General features: G+C 42.2%; 1 protein-coding gene across 1 annotated transcript; it reads right to left on the bottom strand.

Annotated features, from left to right (window-relative positions):
- Positions 1-2,794: 2,794 nt before the first annotated feature.
- On the bottom strand, positions 2,795-21,495 carry LOC106588967 (casein kinase II subunit alpha). The gene is made up of 13 exons (XM_014178557.3): positions 21,360-21,495; positions 10,257-10,391; positions 9,565-9,676; positions 8,782-8,883; positions 8,536-8,586; positions 8,348-8,407; positions 6,535-6,618; positions 5,784-5,894; positions 5,256-5,357; positions 4,838-4,938; positions 4,014-4,162; positions 3,668-3,757; positions 2,795-3,494 (listed from the first exon to the last, which is right to left on the bottom strand). The coding sequence occupies exons 2-13, from the start codon at positions 10,355-10,357 to the stop codon at positions 3,382-3,384; spliced, it is 1,176 nt and encodes a 391-aa protein (XP_014034032.1). The 5' UTR covers positions 10,358-10,391; positions 21,360-21,495; the 3' UTR covers positions 2,795-3,381.
- Positions 21,496-22,256: the final 761 nt, after the last annotated feature.

Raw genomic sequence — 22,256 nt, forward strand, 5'->3', positions numbered from 1 at the left:
TTAGTTGTACTGTACCTCCATTTTGTGACTGATGTTAGGCTAGGTAGGATGGTTATTCACTTACACTGGCTCACAGGTGTATGGGAGGAAGTAGGGTCAAATTGCCCCTAGACTCTGATCTTGGGTCAGTTTTGCAGTTTCCCCACTAATGTTTAAAGGTTAGGATTTGAGGGGAAGCTGATCCTAGATCTGTACCTAAGGGACATAGACTGAGTAGAGCACTTTATGGCTCTATGGTCATATCCTGTACTGAATATGTGTCCCTCTCTCTACCATACTCTTTGTTACAGGGAGTTAAAAGCTGTTGCTGAATTCAAGGGTCACGTCGAAGCACTTTGATTTGGTTTACCCCACCCGCCCCCATTGGCATAGTTGGTTAGGCCAACCAGAATGAATGCAAGTTCTGCGTTGTTTTCTAGCCCAGGTTCTCTATCAGGTCAACTCTTGTACAGGTGTAGTCAGTTTACACCTCACCAGACACACAGCCTTGTCTCTGTTCTCCGCATTGAAGTCGCCTTCTGTCTGCCTTTTGAAGAAACCACCTTCAGCTGTATAGAAATAAAGTGTTTCAGTCATGGAACTGCTCATTCCTGGTGCTGTCTGGTATGATGAGCTGAGTGGGAGTAGTGTAAGACATTGGATTATGTAAGAGGAGTGTGAAAATATGACACAGCAGTAGCAGTCATCCACTTTTTGATTGACTCACTACTTTAATTACTTTCCCAAGAAATGCTTCCACCTGCTGGACGTAATGAGTAACTACAGGGTGTGGATTTAACTTCGATGGATTCGATCCAAAAGATGGTATAATTAGCCTTATTAATAATATACAATGTAATCAGAGTATTTCAAATGTTATGGAATAGTAATATTTGGCTCTCTGAACAGTAAAAATACCTGTTTTGCCAAGTAGATGGTGCCTTTGAGTTATGGGTAGACCTCCATAGATTTACAGAGGTGGATTGACCTGTTCATACGTGGTGCATGATCTTGGCCACATGTTAAGGTGTAGACGAGTAAAATAACTGATTGTGGACATACTCACCACCTCCAGAGGTAGACTGGACAAAAGAATACCTTTTATTTTACTAGGCGAGTCAGTTAAGAACAAATTCTTATTTTCAATGACGGCCTAGGAACAGTGGGTTAACTGCCTTGTTCAGGGGCAGAACAACAGATTTTTACCTTGTCAGCTCGGGGATTCGATCTTGCACCTTTCGGTTACTAATCCAACGCTGTAACCACTAGGCTACGCTGCCGCCCCAAATTTGGTAGTCTTTACTGTGTGTAGGGGCCCACGCTCATATTCCATTCTTCCACTTCAGCAGGACCAGAACCCTGGGCCATGTTTCCCTTCCTAACCTTCCCCAGATGGAAGAGACTCTGGGCTAGCCTGGGAATCCAAACTGTTTGGTTTCGATTCCCAGGCTGTATCCCAAATGGCACCCTGTCAAAAGTAGGACACTATATAGGGAATAGGGTGCTATTTGGGGTGGGCCCAGAACTGACCCAGGACTCAGTGAGATCTATGTGGGTGCTCTCATCCAGCATCAAATGAACCAGAACACCATCGTCCTTGTGACTCCCATCACAGCATGGAAATCCCCGCTGATGTTGAATGCCGCCAAGTCTCGACTTGACAGTTCATGCAGCGTTTGTATTCTGATCATGGAAATCTGAACACATCATGAATCCAGTGTCTAGATGCCCTTTTCCCACGCTATAGTCAAATGGAATAGGCTAAATCTGACAACTTGATGGCTGTAGCCAGCTAACCGCTAAACAAAACGTTTTTCTAAATAAGCTTGCTGGGTAGCATTTATGAAGCCTCAAAACCAAGGCATGAAAAAAGGTCACTCTTGCTCCGACAACACAGCTTTACTGCAGACTTGTGGGTGGAGTGCTGATGTTGCCACTATGTGGTTTCGGTAGCCTGATCGCATCAGCAATGTGTCCCTGACCACCATCCAACTTTTGTGCATCTAGACCGGTCTTTTCAATGTGATATTCGAGTGCGGGCCAGGGCTTTTCCACTTAAAGCTGCAATATGTCACTTTTTGGGCTACCTGACCAAATTCATATAGAAATGTGAGTTATAGATCTGTTAAGTGACACTTTTGCTTTGTACACCAGGTTCAAAACAGCTGAAAATATTTCACAGCGGTTGAAATGCGACTATTTTTCTCTACAGTATACTTGTTTTATCGCAGACTATTCGAATTTCTGCATAGTGCATAACCAAATCTACAGGTTGTCATACTGGCCCTCCTGGGTAATGATTCAGTAGGGTACACCAAAGCAAGAGGTTTTGCTAAAAAATAAAAAAATTTAAAAGTTATTGTTGTAGCTCCCAGTAAAAAATAAATCCCTTCTGAACAACCCTCAATTTCCCCACCCGACAGATACTGAGCCCTAGTCCTACCTTACCGTTGAGTCATTTAGCAGAGACTTAAAGTAGTGAGTGCAAACTCTGCTGCAGCCTTTCATCTCAGAATTGGAACTCGTGATAACCCTTCAGCTACGGAGTGAAAGATTCCATTCCTGGGCTCATTCATATATACTTACATGGTTGTTTACAACAACAAAAAAAGGAGATTCAATAATTAATCTGGGTGCTTTTCCGGAAGGTAAGAAACTAGCAGACTTAGGTTTCTCAAAGTGTATGATCATTTATCCAACTGGACTGCTTCCATTTTCCATCTCAGCTTCAAACAAGTCATTTAGTATAACTGGGGCAGTGAGGTCTTAAACTAAAGTACACACTGCATGTAGTAAAAAAAAAAAAAACATGTGCTTATTGAATACATTTTATAAACACAATGTCAGATATGTCACCTTAACTCTTGTACAAAATGGTTGTTCAATGAGCCTTGAATAGCCACAACTAAATAACACGCATTATCATTGTGAAAATGCCTCATGATAAAAACATTATGGATAACATTGAAAATAACTACCAGGGGGTGCTGTTCTATAGAGAAATTCATTGTTGAAACTATATGACCAACAGAAGAAATGGATTTAACAAACAAAGTGTTACATGCAGCCACTAACGGTTGATTAAAACAACCTCTGGTCCATAGAAAACCACCTCAAACAAAAGTACTTTAGGGACATATAAAATACATTTTATTATCCATTTTGCTTCATTGTAGTTGCATTTCTAGACACTCATTATGAAAGAACGCAGCTACTGTTTTTATCCGGACACAGACGCAAGTAATGTTTGTTTTATCTTCTTTTTTCTGTCTCTCGTTGTGCGCCCGGATCTCAATATATAATTATTGTATGGAAAAAGAAAAAAGGGAACCTAATATCTTTTCTCTTTGTTATACTCAACATAAAAATGATTGTTCCCGGGCCCCAGGCTGAGAGCACCGTTCAGGGCTGGGCCCCGGCAGCTGGCACCTGCGTGGCCAGAGCACTGGGGGAAGAGATCACAGGAGAGCCTGCCACGTTAGCCAGGGGCTGCGACGAGGACATGGAAGTGATGCCTGGAGAAGAGAAAAACGGGGTCAGAGGAAGAGTGGGGTCTTACCTAAGAAGAAAATGATGACATAAGAACTGATAGTATTTTCTAGAATGAACAGTTCTCCTTAGCCAGCTGTAGAATCTCTTCAGAACAGCAACATAGTGTTAGGACCCCTGCAGACAGCATGTGTGTTACCTGTCATCATACTGGAGGAGCTGACTGGGGTTGAACCAGTCGACAGCCCTGATATAGAGCCCATCCTCGCCTGGTCTTTCACAATGGGGTCTGACAGACAGAGAATGACAGAAAAGCCCATGAATGATAAGCAAAACAAGCTAAGGCCGCAGATATTTCAGACACAAACGCAGCTATGCATCACAACCGTGACCTCAGAGTTCAATACATTCCTGTGAACAATGGGAAGAAATGTGTATGTAGGAATGCCTTGCAGCTCACAGAAGTAGGAGAAATCAATGGCCTCCACTCTGACCATGCATGTTAAGTATGTATGTATGTATGCTATTTAAGAGGTGGAGCTCACAGAAGTAGGGGTGTTCCATGGCCTCCCGGGCGGTGAGGCGGGCGTGGTGGTCGTAACGCAGCAGCTTGTCCAGGAAGTCCAGTGCCTCAGTGCTGACCAGGTGCTGGTTCTCACTGTGGACAAACCTCTCCCACCGCTTACGGGAATGCCTGGGAAACAGAGACTAAACAGTCATAGACAGAACACATCATGGACACAGCCTCTCCTCTCAGTCATAGACAGAACACAGCCTCTCCTCTCAGTCATAGACAGAACACATCATGGACACAGCCTCTCCTCTCAGTCATAGACAGAACACAGCCTCTCCTCTCAGTCATAGACAGAACACAGCCTCTCCTCTCAGTCATAGACAGAACACATCATGGACACAGCCTCTCCTCTCAGTCATAGACAGAACACAGCCTCTCCTCTCAGTCATAGACTGGACACAGCCTCTCCTCTCAGTCATAGACAGAACACAGCCTCTCCTCTCAGTCATAGACAGAACACATCATGGACACAGCCTCTCCTCTCAGTCATAGACAGAACACATCATGGACACAGCCTCTCCTCTCAGTCATAGACTGGACACAGCCTCTCCTCTCAGTCATAGACTGGACACAGCCTCTCCTCTCAGTCATAGACAGGACACATCATGGACACAGCCTCTTCAGACAGAATGCGCAGAATCTCTGAACTAGATTGACTATCGCAGTTGGAATGCGCAGAATCGCGAATCTACAAATCACACTGCATCAAAAATAACTAGTCATTGTGATTCTACGCCTTGTCATGCTGAAACTGACAGACAGACGCAACACTAACTTCTGTGATTTGAGACCTACCTGCCCAGAATGTCATTGAACCTTGGGTCTAGCTCGATGTTGTATTTGTCGATGTAGTCGTACAGGTCTTCTGTGCCCAGGACTTTTGCGATCCGTACAAGCTGCAAAACAAACGAGACATGACATGCATTCAACAATGGAGGGCAGCCCCGGCTGTCTGAACATCACTAGAACCACTACAACTAGTTGTCTATCAGAGGGGATAAAGCAGCAGACATGCCATTGGACAATAAAGTAATGTTATAATCAAATCATATTTTGTCACATGCGCCGAATACAACAGGTATACCTTACCGTGAAATACTTACAAGCCCTTAACAACAATGCAGAGTTAAGAAAATATTTACTAAATAAACTAAAGTATCTATAAACAAATACAATACAATTGATTGATTTGATGGGATGGCTGAGCTCTCACTTGGTCGTAATTATCGTGTCCGTGGAAGAAAGGCTCCTTCCTGAAGATCATACTGGCCAGCATGCAGCCCAAGCTCCACATGTCTAAACTGTAGTCGTACATCTATACAGGGACAATACAGGGAATGGTATCAAAACATCGGACCACAGAATAAGTCAAGGAAAAGGAGACAGAATTAAATTAGATGTAGGTTATTGAGGTGAATTTTTAATAGAACAACAAACAAAAAAGATCCCTTTTATATTTTGAGTGGGTTTTTTTCTGGGACCGTGTTCTGGGCAGATGTGAAATGACATCTGCTCTGAATGCATGATTTATTTCCTGGATAAAATGTGGCATAAACCTACGTTGTACAGAACAGATGCATCTAATTCAATCTTCTGAGGACGAAAGTAAACCAAGAAGAACCATAGCTCTACGACTGAGTGGATTGTTCCCCAGATCATGCAGTAGGAATACAGTACATCATCTTTAGTAGAAAGCTGAGAAAACAGGGCCGTGTTCAATGGGGCAGGACGCCTGACTGACCTGGTAGTCGACCAGCAGCTCTGGACCCTTGAAGTATCGGGAAGCCACTCGTACGTTGTACTCCTGAGCAGGGTGGTAGAACTCTGCCAAACCCCAGTCTATAAGGCGAAGCTAGGAGACAGAAGATGAAATCCAGTTAGTTTGAAAACATTACTAGAATCCCACGGCCAGGACTAATATTCATATAGATGGATTAAATCAACACACTCAGGACTTTGTCAAAAATTTTGCAGACGTGTGTGGGGAGTGCACAAATTGTCATTTGTGTATACAGAATCAGATAAATGATCAATTCATTTACGAGATTTCTATGTTTACTAGTCACAATGGGGGACCGAACCTTAGTAAATAAATATGATTAATGTTTTATATCAGAAAAATAAACCAAAGACTATCTCTTAAATTTGTCTTACCTCAGGAGGCAGTATGAATTACCCTACCAAGTGAATGAAAAGGTCCCATTAGACCCCTCAGAGGGGTTGTGCTGAGTAGTTCTCTATTGGGGAAAGATTCATGTTGAGCTTTCTACTGTGGTGGTTAAACACTCACACGCTAGTCAACGATTGGCTACATTTCTTGTTTGCCACAATTGGACCAATCACAGATGAGAGTGCTTTGTGAACCAACTAAATCCAACAGCAGCAAACTGTCAGGCAATACTCCGCCCATAAGTTGGTCTCTGTGACCACACGTACATTAGCCAATCAAAGCAGAGAAAGGAGGGAGGGAAAAGGGAGAGATAGGCCAGTACCTTTCTGTGTTCGTGGTCGATCATGACGTTGTGTGGCTTGACGTCTCTGTGCATGATTCCCATACTGTGACAGTAGTCCAGAGCCTGAGTGTGGGAGCAGAGAGGACAAACAGCTGACAACTGGCTCACGTTCACTACGGCACACCGTGGAAAAACATTTTGCAACGAAAAAAGAAAAAAAACAAGCATTTCTCATCAGCCAAGTTCAGATAGTACCTCCCAGTTTGTGAGCATTTCCATCCGTTGTGTGCGTACTGAATACAGCCCAGAACATAGCCACGGTGCTCACAGGTCCCTCTAACGTATTCCACACAATTAAGTGGGGAGAAAAACCTTGCCAGTCATCTTTATGGCTGCATTAAGTCCTAGTGACCAAAACATCATGGAAAACACTTGGCTAACACACCTATTGGGTATTATCATCAGTGGTGTAATGATTGATTTGCTTTCCCACCAGCAGCATGTGACCCTACACACACTATAAATGACTAAAAAAGACTTATTAATAAAGTATTATAGTTTTACATACAATAATCCTACTGAAAAGCAGATGAAGCGTGAACATTATAGGCCAGTAATTCTCACCAACCCTGCTCCGGGAGATCTGCAGGCAGCAGTACTGCAGCTTTCTGTACAATGATTGGCAGTAGGAATCAACAAGGCTACTACCACTGTCTGAGTCAGAGCTGTTGTAGAGCAGCAAACCTAAGTGAACCCTGTCCATAGTACTGCCATTTTTAGAGCCTTTTTTTTTTAACATCAGGTGTCTTCACGAGAAAAATGCTGAGGACAAACAAAAGTCCAGTATATTCCCATTGTCCTCAGAGATCAAGTCAACGGGTAAATGCTTAAAAATGCTATTAAAATAATGATAAAAGCCACAGGTTTTTATCCATCCATACAGGCTACAGTGTAAAGTGAATAATAATAAACTGATGAAGTCTCAGGCATAGTGGTTTTCCTGTAGCTAGTTGAAAAGCAGCCACGTGAGGAGCAGCTGTGGTACGGGCCGGAGACGGGCTGTGCCGAGCACGGGCCGGAGACGGGTTGTGCCGAGCACGGGCCGGAGACGGGTTGTGCCGAGCACGGGCCGGAGACGGGTTGTGCCGAGCACGGGCCGGAGACGGGTTGTGCCGAGCACGGGCCGGAGACGGGTTGTGCCGAGCACGGGCCGGAGACGGGTTGTGCCGAGCACGGGCCGGAGACGGGTTGTGCCGAGCACGGGCCGGAGATGGGTTGTGCTGAGCACGGGCCGGAGATGGGTTGTGGCTGGCAGCACAGAGAGAGGCGCGACGTGTCAGGCCTGTCCACTTAGATAAATCCTCTCGTCTTTAACACGTCTCCTCCATATGGGTCGCCTGCCCTGATCGCCACGGTGAGGACTGAGGCCCTCAGCAACAGCAGGGGTGGGGAGGGATTAGGCTTTAGCCAAAATTCAGCTTTTAAAAATAGACACCGGAGTGACCACTATAAAAAAAGATCTTAGCTCCGTTTACATTGTTCTCTTGCATTCTGTAAATGACTAAACATCGTCTGTCACATCACGATGACGTCACCATCGACAATTGCCGTCAATCATCTTCAGTATCCGATACTATCCTAATAAATCGCCCAACTCTAGAGTGCTGCGACTTAAAGCTGAAGTCCTGAACAACACAACGCTATTTTAATCAGGGGGATTGGAGAAGCTTCAGTCTCAATCACCCAGACGGTGTCCCTAATTGCACCATATTCCATTATAGTTCACTATATAGAGAACAGGGTGCCATTTGGGAGGCACAACCAGTTACAGGTTACAACAATGGGGTCTTACCTTCAAGATCTCATACATGTAGAACCGTATGTCGTAGTCGGATAGCGTTTGATACAATTGCTGCAGAAAGAGAAGAAAAACTGAAGACATTTCAGCAGAATGCCACCATGAGGGAAGTAATAGAGGCATATGGTCAAAGCTTCAGCTTCCATTTTGACTGGATAAAAATTAACTGTGATTCTTCTTACCTTGAAGTCTGTGTTGTTGACGTGTTCAAAGACCAGAGCTGGAGTCCGAGACTGCAATAAAAATGTAAAAATAAAAGACAATTTCTTTTGAAAAAGAGACCAAATATGATCAGTATAAACTACCATTAAATAGCGGATTCATACCAGATTCAGCTGGATTTTCAGCGAGAGTGGTAGCCAAAATGTCATATGATATGTACGGAGCAGCATGATGGCATGTATTATTGGTAGGTTGATGAAACTGACCACTGGATCCTTGACGATGTCTAGAAGTGAGATGATGTTGGGGCCGCCTCGCAGGTTTTCTAGAATCTTGATTTCTCGCTTGATTTTCTTCTTTTTTACTGGCTGTTGAGCACGAGAGAAGAACAGACCGAGAGATTGGTGCAAAGAGAATGTTTAACAGAGCTTCTGTGAAATACTATGCTGTGAGCGGTACAGGGAAAGCCTACAGGGCTGGGGTCCCAGATTATATTCAGCCTTGGGCAAAATAAATTATTGAGTCGGGAGGCCGGAACACTACAAATTGACCATACAGATATAGTAGGCCTATTTGACAAAAACAATCATTTCAAACCTGGATTACATTGGGATACGATCACATACGCCTGTATTTATGCGTGGGAATACTTGGGATCACTTTGAGCTGATTTCCTGGAGAATTTACAGTCGTTAATGTCCAACAATTAAAATAGGCCGCCTATTGGGGAGCCCTGCTATATGGCCCATACATAATCATCAGTCATAGGCCAAATAACAGGTAAAAGACTAGCTGCCAATCTCTTAGTGAAGCCCATCCACAGCTTCAGTAACTTTGGGTCTGAGTTGCAGAGCCTGTGGCCTAGAGGATGTACGTCTCTTCCCAACAGAGACATGCTTCCCCCCTGACTCCAGCCTTCCCACTGTTACTCCCACAAGCCCGTCTCCCCCTCCCCCAACGGTCTTTAATAAAGGGTCAAAAAAACATTCAAAACATATATTTCAAAGAAACACACTGGGTCTCAACAGGGTGAAGTCCAGCGCCAGTACCTTGAGTATTTTGACGACTACTTTCTCGTTGTTTGTGATGTTGATAGCTTCAAACACTTCGCTGTATTTGCCCCGGCCGAGCTTTCTCACCAGCTGGTAGTCATCTTGATTCCTGAGGGACAGACAGACAAAGATAACAATGAGTAATATTCACAACAATGTTAAAACAGATAAGCCTTGATTCCCCCAACTGATAGTTAACACTGATACCTGATGATAAAGCTGGCACATTCCACATTTTAGATTAGACCTGCAACGCACCAGGGCCATGTTCAGTAGGCAAACGTTGTGGAATGTTGCAGATCGAAATGTCACCAATAAAGCCCACATGACACCTTGTTCTACATTTCAGAGATTGTTTGTTCTACTTCATATATTTCTATCTGAACATTCCAATTCCACACAGTTGTGCCCTGCTCTGCTCTGCTGAACTTGATCCTGATAAGTCTCTGTTGTAGTGATTCCTCACAAATGATGGTCAATTATGCTTTTATATACACATGACAAATATATGTCAACAACCCTTCCTCCAAAGGACCATTCTATGCATTACATTTTGTGAACCCCCCCCCCCAAAAAAAAAAATCATGGTATTTTTTTGGTCCTGCTGCTGTGTCTAACACCGAATGGGGTAAGGGTGTAGTGCTGCCGCCACCGACCAATCAGATGGCTTGACGACTAGCTCAGCTCACCCCCACTCCACAACGTGTGACTCGTAGTCCCAGTACTCCCGGGGTCTCTGTGTGTTCACATCGGGGTAAACCCGGGATCGGCTGGTGACCGGGCCAGACATCTTCAGGTGGATAGAAAGGCTCTCTCCTCAGGACCTGTGGGTTGGGCGGGAGAGAAAAGAAGCCCATAGAAATTCAATAGACAGAGAGAGAAGCACACACACGCTCTAACATGGATGGACCAGTGTGGCGAAGTCGCCAAACTCCCACGATGCACTTCATTGGCTGCATCGACATGGCTAAAGGCATAATGAATCATATGACCTACTTTGAGTCCAGACTCCAGATAATATCAACTATAGGTTGAGCGATATGAAACCAGGGTGTTTTTGTCATCACGGCCTATCCTAGAGCCTCAGCCTCTCATTCCAAATGGTCACCATGTGGGCGGTTACTCTGGAAACATTTTTATTTTGCAGGAAATTTGACTGGGCCTACTCTCAGAGCCAATTGGATTTCAGCTCCTGATTCAATAAACCGGAAAAACATGGCCTCTAGCCTAAATATAGGCCAAATAAAAAAAACATACAAGTTTTGTTAACGCAACATTTAACCTAGCAACAGAATGAATGTATTGTGTTCCCCAGGCAACTAGACACAATAGCTGTTTACGAGGTGTTGACACTATGGTAACTGGGAGGCTACCAATGTCATTTTAAAAAGGTGGGAGGAGGGGAGTAGCACAGTCTTGAGCTTAGCTTCCCAGTCAAAACATTTTGTGAAATTTCTTTTCATTTTGGTCTATGGCAGATTTCTTCCAGCTGTTCATACACAATTTTTTTTTTTTTTTAAGATGAAGTTCATTAGCCGAAGTCTACACCCCTTCGTCAGTGATTTCTCAATAGTACTACTCCCAGGAGTGGGAACTATGGACGGGATTCTTCAATTAAGTGTTTGTTGTCATTCAATGAGAGACGACTAGATTTCATGCTATTATTTTCACTTCAGAAATACTGCACCGAACATCTTAGATGTAAAATTGCACGACTAAGATCTCCTTGGCAAAATATATATATATATTTTTTTTTACAGATTTCTTGATTAATTCTGCCCATTTTGAGGAAGAGTTACTGGGTATGTTGTTGCTACGGTGGCTCAAGAGGGACAAACTGCGCTTTTTTCAAATTTTTCAAGCTAAGGTCTTTAAGGAGTAGGCTATGCGAGGACATACATTTGTTTCGTCTGGCTGAGTTCTGCTAGAAGCAAACCGAACTGATGTATGCTGCAAGGTTTCCGTTAGGAAAATGTGGCACCGGACAACGTGACCGTGAAGATTTTAATTTACTGGACCCATATGTATTGGGTGCAGAATCCTTGAGGTCGTATGCTCCAAAATCACATTTACATTATGGTAATGCATCTTAACAGAACAATTAGTGTAATGAAGCAGCCAGTTAAAAATACATTTTCAAACATTTGCCAAAATGCCATTCTAAAACAAAGCACCTGGGAAAATTCCATTCTAAACCGTGTACATTATAGCGGTTCCATGTGTGACAGATGAAAATCTCTTTTAGAAACTTTGAAAAAGGGGGAATCTAAAGATGAATGGGTTGCTAACATGACTAGGACTGTGACTTTGGCTTCAGGACAACGAAAGAAAGTTGATATGAAAACCAATAGAACAGGAGAGAGAAATGGCATAGCGGTGGGTCCAATAGGAATATTATATAGTTACTCCAGACTAAAATATGTGAAGATAATGTCTTGAGTATAATTTAAAATGTTGAGACAAGGGGAGGGGTGTGTTGAAGATATAGGCGAGTCTCTCTCCAGAATGTCTCAGCTGTCTCCCGCCAATTCTTGAACATTCATCATTTCATTGTGTGAATTAATTCTCCCCTTCGATAATCACCAATCCTCGGTGTGAAAGAGCAATGGGCCTACTGCTGCATTTGCCTGCATATAGGCTATGAGTTCCATGCGCTCATTTCTTTAGCCACCAATGGATCACAGTGTGTCCATATGGCAGAGGTTGGTGAACTCGCATTAGTTGACTTTATTTTTTTATTTAAATTCAGCTCTTTATTATTAACCACGTGACAATGATTTTGAGAAACAAAATCGTTACTGAAATGAAACTGTTCCACGGAAACGCGCATATGAAAATCACCGGCACGCAGAATGGTAGAAATGGTAGGATAAATTGTAAGCTTCCCCAAGGCCTCATAATATGAAATAAAACATTCAGGTTTCAAACAATTAAGCATGTTTTCATGCATACTGCCTCCAGCTCACATTGTAAAGTGGTGGGTGACTTGCTAATAGCCTGTTGCCTGCACTTGAATGGTGAATGGAAGGTGCGCTTCAATTACCAGTTGAGAAATAAAAATAGCTCTTTTTAAGCGTGCACCAAGTTTCTAACCCTCGATTGCATTTAGAATTGGTGTGCAATGAAAGCACGTTTTTACTTCAGCAGCAACCAGCTGAGGTTTTGCAGGAGAAATCCCACTCAAAATAGGCTCTGTATGCTGTGTGCGTGTGATAGTTGTGTTGGATAAATAAGATACATGATGACCAATGTTCCCTCAACAACAACAACAAAAAAATGGCCACTGGGAAAATTTCAGGTCTGCTGAGCACAAACTTGAATGTTGTGAAAATTCTGTGCAACTTCCGGACCGCTTTAAGTTACAGTTTTAACAGTGGTCAAGTAGGCTACAGTGGCTATTTAATCATAATGTAGGCCTACCAGAGTGGCCTACCATCAAAAACAATGGAGAAAAACACATCCCATATCCAGGGATGCAAACTGGTGAGGGCCCAAATTGGTGACTCCCCTTTTTTTTTTGCACTGAAACATGCAAAACAAAATCCCTATTAGGAGGAAATGCAGATTTTAACTAATTAACCTGTTAGGGCTAGGGGGCAGTATTTACACCGCCGGATAAAAAAAACGTACCCGATTTAATCTGGTTACCACTCCTACCCAGTAACTAGAATATGCATATACTTATTACATATGGATAGAAAACACCCTAAAGTTTCTAAAACTGTTTGAATGGTGTCTGTGAGTATAACAGAACTCATTTGGCAGGCAAAAATCTGAGAAGGTTTCATTCAGGAAGTGGCCTGTCTGACAAGGTGTCGTTCTTCTTGTCTCTGTTTATTGAAGAGTGAGGATCTTAGCTGTCCCTTGACACTTCCTACGGCTCCAATGGGCTCTCAGAAGGCGGCAAAAAGCTGAATCGTGGCTTTGCAGGTTCTGGTTGAAACAAAGTAGCGCGTTTGGGTAGTGGCTGGTTACAGTACTGCGAGACTCAGGCGCGTGCCCGCGTCGACCGAATGCTTTGTTTTCTTTCCTCTGTTTACCTAAACGGAGATTCCCGGTCGGAATATTATCGCTTTTTTACGAGAAAAATGGCATAAAAATGGATTTTAAACAGCGGTTGACATGCTTTGAAGTACGGTAATGGAATATTTAGAATTCTTTTGTCACGAATTGCACCATGCTCGTGACCCTGATTTACCATTTCGGATAGTGTCTGGAACACACGAACAAAACGCCGCTATTAGGATATAACGATGGATTATTTTGGACCAAACCAACATTTGTTATTGAAGTAGCAGTCCTGGGAGTGCATTCTGACGAAGACAACAAAGGTAATCAAACTTTTGTAATAGTAAATCTGACTTTGGTCAGGGCTAAACTTGGTGGGTGTCTAAATGGCTAGCCGTGATGGCTGGGCTATCTACTGAGAATATTGCAAAATGTGCTTTCACAGAAAAGCTATTTTAAAATCGGACACCTCGATTGCACAAAGGAGTTCTGTATCTATAATTCTTAAAATAATTGTTATGTTTTTTGTGAACGTTTATCGTGAGTAATTTAGTAAATTGTTAGTAAATTCCCCGGAAGTTTGCGGGGGGTATGCTAGTTCTGAATGTCACATGCTAATGTAAAAAGCTGGTTTTTGATATAAATATGAACTTGATTGAACAAAACATGCATGTATTGTATAACATAATGTCCTAGGTGTGTCATCTGATGAAGATCATCAAAGGTTAGTGCTGCATTTAGCTGTCTTCTGGGTTTTTGTGACATTATATGCTAGCTTGAAAAATGGGTGTCTGATTATTTCTGGCTGGGTAAAAATAGAACTGTTTGGCCATAATGACCATTGTTATGTTTGGAGGTAAAAGGGGGAAGCTTGCAAGCCGAAGAACACCATCCCAACCATGAAGCACGGGGGTGGCAGCATCATGTTGTGGGGGTGCTTTGCTGCAGGAGGGACTGGTGCACTTCACAAAATAGATGGCATCATGAGGAAAGGAAAAGTATGTGGATATATTGAAGCAACATCTCAAGACATCAGTCAGGATGTTAAAGCTTGGTCACAAATGGGTCTTCCAAATGGACAATGACCCCAAGCATACTTCACAATTGTTCCCATTTGAAAGCTGCAACTTTAGGACATTAAACATTTGACTAGAATAACCTATTTAGAATATACTCTTCATAACTTTAACTTGTCTTAATGCTCTTGATACACTATTTTAATTAGTAGGATTTGGCTTTTGGCCAATTGGGTCGCAACAGCAAGTAGGAGGGATGCATGTATCATTTATTTTATAATACACTAATCTTTGCTCAATTGTAAGGCTTGTTCAAACTACTCATTAGATTTATCTATCTTGCTATTGTTTTTTCTACTGCTCATTATTACCTTGGTCCTTTATGTTTCTAGGTCATTCAAAAACAACTGAACTTTGAGAACACAGTTAGATAAATGCATTGTTTGATCATGAAGTAGCGAGTGGGATGAGGTGGGAGAAAGCCAACATGTATAAAAACTGAAGTCATATTCATATCAAATGTAGAGAAAATTCTATTTTTTTAATAATTAGACACCGGAGTGTCTGCTATTATAAAATAGGCTTTCGCTATACGGCCTAGAACATCCGACATTGAGAGAAAAAATAAATGACTGGACATTTTGCACCACTTTAGTGAAAATCTTAGCTCCGCTAACATTCTTCTCTTGCATTCTGTAAATTGTTTGTACCATATTTTTTTTAATAGGTTATGCATGCTATAGCAAAGGAATAGGCCACTTGGCATGGCCCCGCTGTGGGCTGCCCAGTCAGCTCTTTACTGCGTGGTGCCAGTCAAGTTGAAATAAGCTAAACATCGTCCGTCACATCACGATGATGTCACTATCGACAATGGCCGCCAATAATCTTCGATATCCGAAACTATCCTAATAAACATGATCAAACCCTAACTGACATTCAACCTGTCGTTACTGCAACAAAGGGAAACACTAACACAACCCCATATTGACTCACAATATGACAATGGCACACAATCTCACAATGGCTTCAAATACAAAACTTGAAACAAGTAGACACATTCCAATCAAACCAAAACGCCAAAGCCACCTCAAAATAGAAACATTTAACAGAGACTTGTGCATTGTAACTGCTCGGCTTACAGAGGTAGTGTGTGCAGCCCAGTACATCACTGGGGCCAAGCTTCCTGCCATCCAGGACCTCCATACCAGGCGGTGTCAGGGAAAGGCCCTAAAAATTGTCAAAGACTTCAGCCACCCTAGTCATAGGCTGTTCTCTGCTACCGCACGGCAAGCAGTAACGGTAGTTGTTGGGAATTGTTAGATATTACTGCACTGTTGGAACTAGAAGCACAAGCATTTCGCTACACTTGCATTAACATCTGCTAACCATGTGTACGTGACCAATAAAATTTGATCAAATGGCTACCCAGACTATTTGCATTGCCCCCTCCCTCTTCTATACTGCTGCTACTCTCTTACTACATTGAAGGAAATAAAGTATTTGATCCCCTGCTGATTTTGTACATTTGCCCACTGACAAAGAAATGATCAGTCTATAATTTTAATGGTAGGTTTATTTGAACAGTGAGAGACAGAATAACAAACAAATCCAGAAAAACGCATGTCAAAAATGTTATAAATTGATTTGCATTTTAATGAGGGAAATAAGTATTTGACCCCTCTGCAAAACATGACTTAGTACTTGGTGGCAAAACCCTTGTGGGCAATCACAGAGGTCAGACGTTTCTTGTAGTTGGCCACCAGGTTTGCACACATCTCAGGAGGGATTTTGTCCCACTCCTCTTTGCAGATCTTCTCCAAGTCATTAAGGTTTCGAGGCTGACGTTTGGCAAATCGAACCTTCAGCTCCCTCCACAGATTTTCTATGGGATTAAGGTATGGAGACTGGCTAGGCCACTCCAGAACCTTAATGTGCTTCTTCTTGAGCCACTCCTTTGTTGCCTTGGCTGTGTGTTTTGGGTCATTGTCATGCTGGAATACCCACCCACAACCCATTTTCAATGCCCTGGCTGAGGGAAGGAGGTTCTCACCCAAGATTTGACGGTACATGGCCCCGTCCATCGTCCCTTTGATGCGGTGAAGTTGTCCTGTCCCCTTAGCAAACTTCAGACGGGCATGTATATGTGCTTTCTTGAGCAGGGGGACCTTGCGGGCGCTGCAAGATTTCAGTCCTTCTCCGCGTAGTGTGTTACCAATTGTTTTCTTGGTGACTTTTGTCCCAGCTGCCTTGAGATCATTGACAAGATCCTCCCGTGTAGTTCTGGGCTGATTCCTCACCGTTCTCATGATCATTGCAACTCCACGAGGTGAGATCTTGCATGGAGCCCCAGGCCGAGGGAGATTGACAGTTATTTTGTGTTTCTTCCATTTGCGAAAAATCGCACCAACTGTTGTCACCTTCTCACCAAGCTGCTTGGCGATGGTCTTGTAGCCCATTCCAGCCTTGTGTAGGTCTACAATCTTGTCCCTGACATCCTTGGAGAGCTCTTTGGTTTTGGCCATGGTGGAGAGTTTGGAATCTGATTGATTGATTGCTTCTGTGGACAGGTGTCTTTTATACAGGTAACAAATTGAGATTAGGAGCACTCACTTTAAGAGTGTGCTCCTAATCTCAGCTCGTTACCTGTATAAAAGACACCTGTGAGCCAGAAATCTTTCTGATTGAGAGGGGGTCAAATACTTATTTCCCTCATTAAAATGCATTTTTGTCATGCGTTTTTCTGGATTATTTTGTTGTTATTCTGTCTCTTACTGTTCAAATAAACCTACCATTAAAACGATAGACTGATAATTTCTTTGTCAGTGGGCAAACGTACAAAATCAGCAGGGGATCAAATACTTTTTTCCCCCCTCACTGTATCTATGCATAGTCACTTTAGTAACTCTACCTACATGTACATATTACCTTAATTACCTCGACTAACCGGTGCCCCCGCACATTGACTCTGTACCGGTTCCCCCTGTATATTGCCTCACTATTGTTATTTTACTGCTGCTCTTTAATTATTTGTTTCTTTTATATCTTACTTTTTTTTTGTATTTTCTTAAAACTGCATTGTTGGTTAACTTGTTATGGATAGGGGGCAGTATTTTCACGGCCGGATAAAAAAACGTACCCGATTTAATCTGGTTATTACTCCTGCCCAGAAACTAGAATATGCATATAATTAGTAGCTTTGGATAGAAAACACTCCAAAGTTTCTAAAACTGTTTGAATGGTGTCTGTGAGTATAACAGAACTCAAATGGCAGGCCAAAACCTGAGAAGATTCTGTACAGGAAGTACCCTGTCTGACCATTTCTTGGCCTTCTTTGTCATCTCTATCCAAAACAGAGGATCTCTGCTGTAATGTGACACTTTCTAAGGCTCCCATAGGCTCTCAGAAGGCGCCAGAACGTTGAATGATGACTTTGCAGTCCATGGCCGAAAAACAGTAGCGCATTTGGATAGTGGTCGATCTGAGAACAATGAGACGGGTGCGTGCGAAGAGTCCATTTTGCATTTTCAGTCTTTGAACGAAAACAACGACTCCCGGTCGGAATATTATCGCTTTTTTATGAGAAAAATTGAATAAAAATTGATTTTAAACAGCGTTTGACATGCTTCGAAGTACTGTAATGGAATATTTTGAAATTTTTTGTCACGAAACGCACCGGCGCGTCACCCTTCGGATAGTGTCTTGAACGCACAAACAAAACGCCGCTATTTGGATATAACTATGGATTATTTGGAACCAAACCAACATTTGTTGTTGACGTAGAAGTCCTGGGAGTGCATTCTGACAAAGAACAGCAAAGGTAATCCAATTTTTCTTATAGTAAATCTGAGTTTGGTGAGTACCAAACTTGGTGGGTGTCAAAATAGCTAGCCTGTGATGGCCAGGCTATCTACTCAGAATATTGCAAAATGTGCTTTCACCGAAAAGCTATTTTAAAAATCGGACACCGCGGTTGCATAAAGGAGTTCTGTATCTATAATTCTTAAAATAATTATGTTTTTTGTGAACGTTTATCGTGAGTAATTTAGTAAATTCACCGGAAGTGTTCGGTGGGAATGCTAGTTCTGAACGTCACATGCTAATGTAAAAAGCTGTTTTTTGATATAAATATGAGCTTGATTGAACAAAACATGCATGTATTGTATAACATAATGTCCTAGGATTGTCATCTGATGAAGATCATCAAAGGTTAGTGCTGCATTTAGCTGTGGTTTTGGTTTTTGTGACATTATATGCTAGCTTGAAAAATGGGTGTGTGATTATTTCTGGCTGGGTACTCTCCTGACATAATCTAATGATTTGCTTTCGTTGTAAAGCCTTTTTGAAATCGGACAGTGTGGTTAGATAAAGGAGAGTCTTGTCTTTAAAATGGTGTAAAATAGTCATATGTTTGAAAAATTGAAGTTTTCGGATTTTCGAGGAGTTTGTATTTCGCGCCACACCCTATCATTGGATATTGGAGCGGTGTTCCGCTAGCGGAACGTCTAGATGTAAGAGGTTTTAAGGGCTTGTAAGTAAGCATTTCACTGTAAGGTCTACACCTGTTGTATTCAGCACGTGACAAAAAAAATATTTGTACGAGGTGAACCAGAAACAACAGCTACTGTGTTTTGCAGCATAACTTTTTGGAATGAATATCATTCCAGAGATTCCAAAGCCCCCCTTCCAACAATCACCCATGCCTCCACATTACCTTAAAGTCAGCAGTCTTGCTCAACAGTAAGTACCATGGCTAAACTAACTTCAGGTCACATGCCTATCAAAATGAGAGCCAGTCACAAGACATGTGCCAACCCCTCAACTGCAGATCTTTGTTGACCTCGTTGATTAAAAAGGGAAAATATAAAGCTAGGGAGTCAAATCTAAAATACCCAAGAAATTCAAAGGAAAAACCAATGCAAAGGGATCTGGATCTCAGTATTTTAGACTAGAGTATGAGACCTAGGCAAGATCAAAACAGGCTACATTCAATTTTCTTTCAAAGTTCGAAACCGACTGTCTCAATTAAATATCAAATTATTGAATAGGCATAGTCCTAGATAGCATGGTAAAACAACTGGGTTTCATCAATAGAAAGACAGAGGAGCATTAGCCTAATGATCATGGCAGACATGATCCGTGAGAGAACATGGTTTCACCTTGAATGGTAGTTAGAGGAGCTACTCAGGGCGAGAAAGGTATATTGGCAGGATGGGTCTGGTATCAAATCAAATGGCTTTTCAGTTGAAGGTTGAACTGTAAGGGCCGTCTGGATTCATAGAAGCTGGTTTTGGTGGGGGCGATACAGAAAATGGAGGCTAGTCCTAGCTACCATTGGAAACCAAGAAGTGAAGCCCAAAAATGTGATTGAGTCTGGAACATAGCCCAATTCAAGAAGGTCAACATGAGTAATAACTAACATATTAGCTACATTTGTGGACCTTGGTTCCATTTCCTTAATTTTCCTATCAGAAGTTACTCTGTCTGTATGAACACTGAAAGAGATCAATTGCAAGAGATGGGGCGGCAGGTAGCCCAGCGATTAAGAGCGTTGGGCAAGTAACGAAAAGGTGCTGGTTCAAATCCCAGAACCGACTAGGTGAAATCTGTCGATGTGCCCTTGAGCATGGCACTTAACCCTAATTGCTCCTGTAATTCGCTCTGTGTAAGAGCGTCTGCTAAACGACCAAAAAAATGCATGTTAAAATGTGATATCTAACTTTAGCTAGTTACCTTGCTATAATTCCCCTGTAATACAATTAGCTACAAGATGTAGCCAGAGCTTGCGCCAAGTTTGTGGTCGTTCAATAACTTAATGAGTTGTTACTCATATGATTTAATGGCTTCTAGAAGCAAACATTTGTTTTATTGTAATTGAACAGTAATAAGTAGTAAGACAAGAGACATTGCATAAATTAGCTAGCTACAGTAGCTATCGAACAAAATGTCCTCTTTACTTTAGCTTCAGACTGACTCAACATTTATCAGAATGTCAGCTGTGAAAATATAAACCCAACTAGCTAGCTAGATGAGATGGTCATTCACCTGTACAAGGCACTAAATGATTACAACATTACACAAAGTTAATCAATAGATCCCTAAATATATATTTATATTCAATATTAGTTGGTACTAGTAGCTAGCTACCTACTTGATAGCAGCAGCATCAACTGGTTAGCCGGATAGCTAGATATTCACCAATACTTTGTTAGTTCCTGGTAGTAGCTATAGCTTAAAAATTGTAACAGCTTTAAAAGGCACATTTAAGGCCATCATTGCCCATCACAGTGGTCTTCTTGTTGCCGTTACCAAAAAGCACATTTCATTGATTGATAACCGCACGGTCACAAGGCCGCAGAGGCCTGAGGTTTTCCTAGCTCAAGTCTGGGTCTGGGATTAGTCGATGAGCCTAGCATAGCCAGCATAGCTCGAACTGGTGCTTCCCTACAGTAAAATGTCCACATTTAGTGATTTTAAAATTAGTGTGTGTTATATTCTTAGCTACGTGAGTAGGATATTTCATAGCCATTTCTATCCTGATGCCTTAGTTTACGCCTTGCCACAACGATAAGAAATAGCTTGTTAACTAGCTAAAGTTAGCCGCTCACTAGCAAGCCGTGGCCGGGGAAAAACTCACTTCACAGTAAGTTAACTAGCAAGCTATCACATCCATCCCACGAGACGATAATGACTCTAACCATTCATATGTTTTCTAGGTGAAAATGGACAATTAAACGCTGGTAAAATCGATTAAAATATACAGTATATTACCTCTCAGAGGTTCGGGATGACAATATGGCGACACCGGACTCCAGCAACCAGTTTTTCGATAAAGGAGGGCAGTTACTCAAGACCTCCACTCCTCGGGGTGGCGCATGTCAGCACTCATTTGATGGGTACTACATAGACAAGAAGGCTGGTAGTAGCGAAGCAGGTCAGAGCCAGGGGCAATGCAACAACATAACAAGATGTTAGTAAACCCCACACTGAAATTGGAGGCAGTGAACAAAATGTAACTATATTACCACAAGACTGTGTTAGCTCGCCAAGCTAAAGCATTCACTCACAGAGCTAATGCAAATCTTCAGATATCAGGCAAGGACATACTGTATCACATCATTCAAGCATGGTTCACTGAACCACCTGCAACTTCACCCTCCGTTGACCCCCCTCTTCTTTGCTTAGAACAATCCAAGTCAAGTTACCAACCAACAGGGAATCGAACCTGCATCTTCTGCACCACAAGACCAAACCAAACACCACCATTACATATAGTAGTTTATACGATTAAATCCTGAAATGAATGAAGTTTTTTCCTATTTAAACCTAAATTCAACAGTTAGAAGTGTTCAGTCTGTCCATTGGGCAGGACAATGGAGGACTTTATCTGATGAGACAGTTGGCAGACTGTAGTAGTCTGGAATGTGATTGCATTGCACGATGTTCTTGTTACACTGACCTTGATATATATAAAAAATTTAATCCAGGGCTGTTGTGCAACACAATTTCCCCCAAAAAGTGGTCTCTGTCTGTACCATAAAGGCAACATGAGTACTTTTTAGATAATCTATAGGCCTATTGATATAAAATCTTGACTTGTCTGCATATATCATAGGTTATAGGTGTTCCCTTCATAAACAGTGTTGAACATGTCACTCAGCACAACCC

The sequence above is a fragment of the Salmo salar genome, chromosome 27, assembly GCF_965601325.2.
Source record: "Salmo salar chromosome 27, fSalSal1, whole genome shotgun sequence".
Lineage (NCBI taxonomy): Eukaryota > Metazoa > Chordata > Actinopteri > Salmoniformes > Salmonidae > Salmo > Salmo salar.

Coding starts and splice junctions, on each gene's coding strand:
- LOC106588967 (XM_014178557.3), bottom strand. CDS start 10,357: ATGTCTGGCCCGGTCACCAGCCGATCCCGGGTTTACCCCGATGTGAAC. Junction 8,408..8,535: donor TCAACAACACAGACTTCAAG/GTAAGAAGAATC, acceptor CTCTTTCTGCAG/CAATTGTATCAAACGCTATC. Junction 6,619..8,347: donor ACATGTATGAGATCTTGAAG/GTAAGACCCCAT, acceptor TCCCACACTCAG/GCTCTGGACTACTGTCACAG.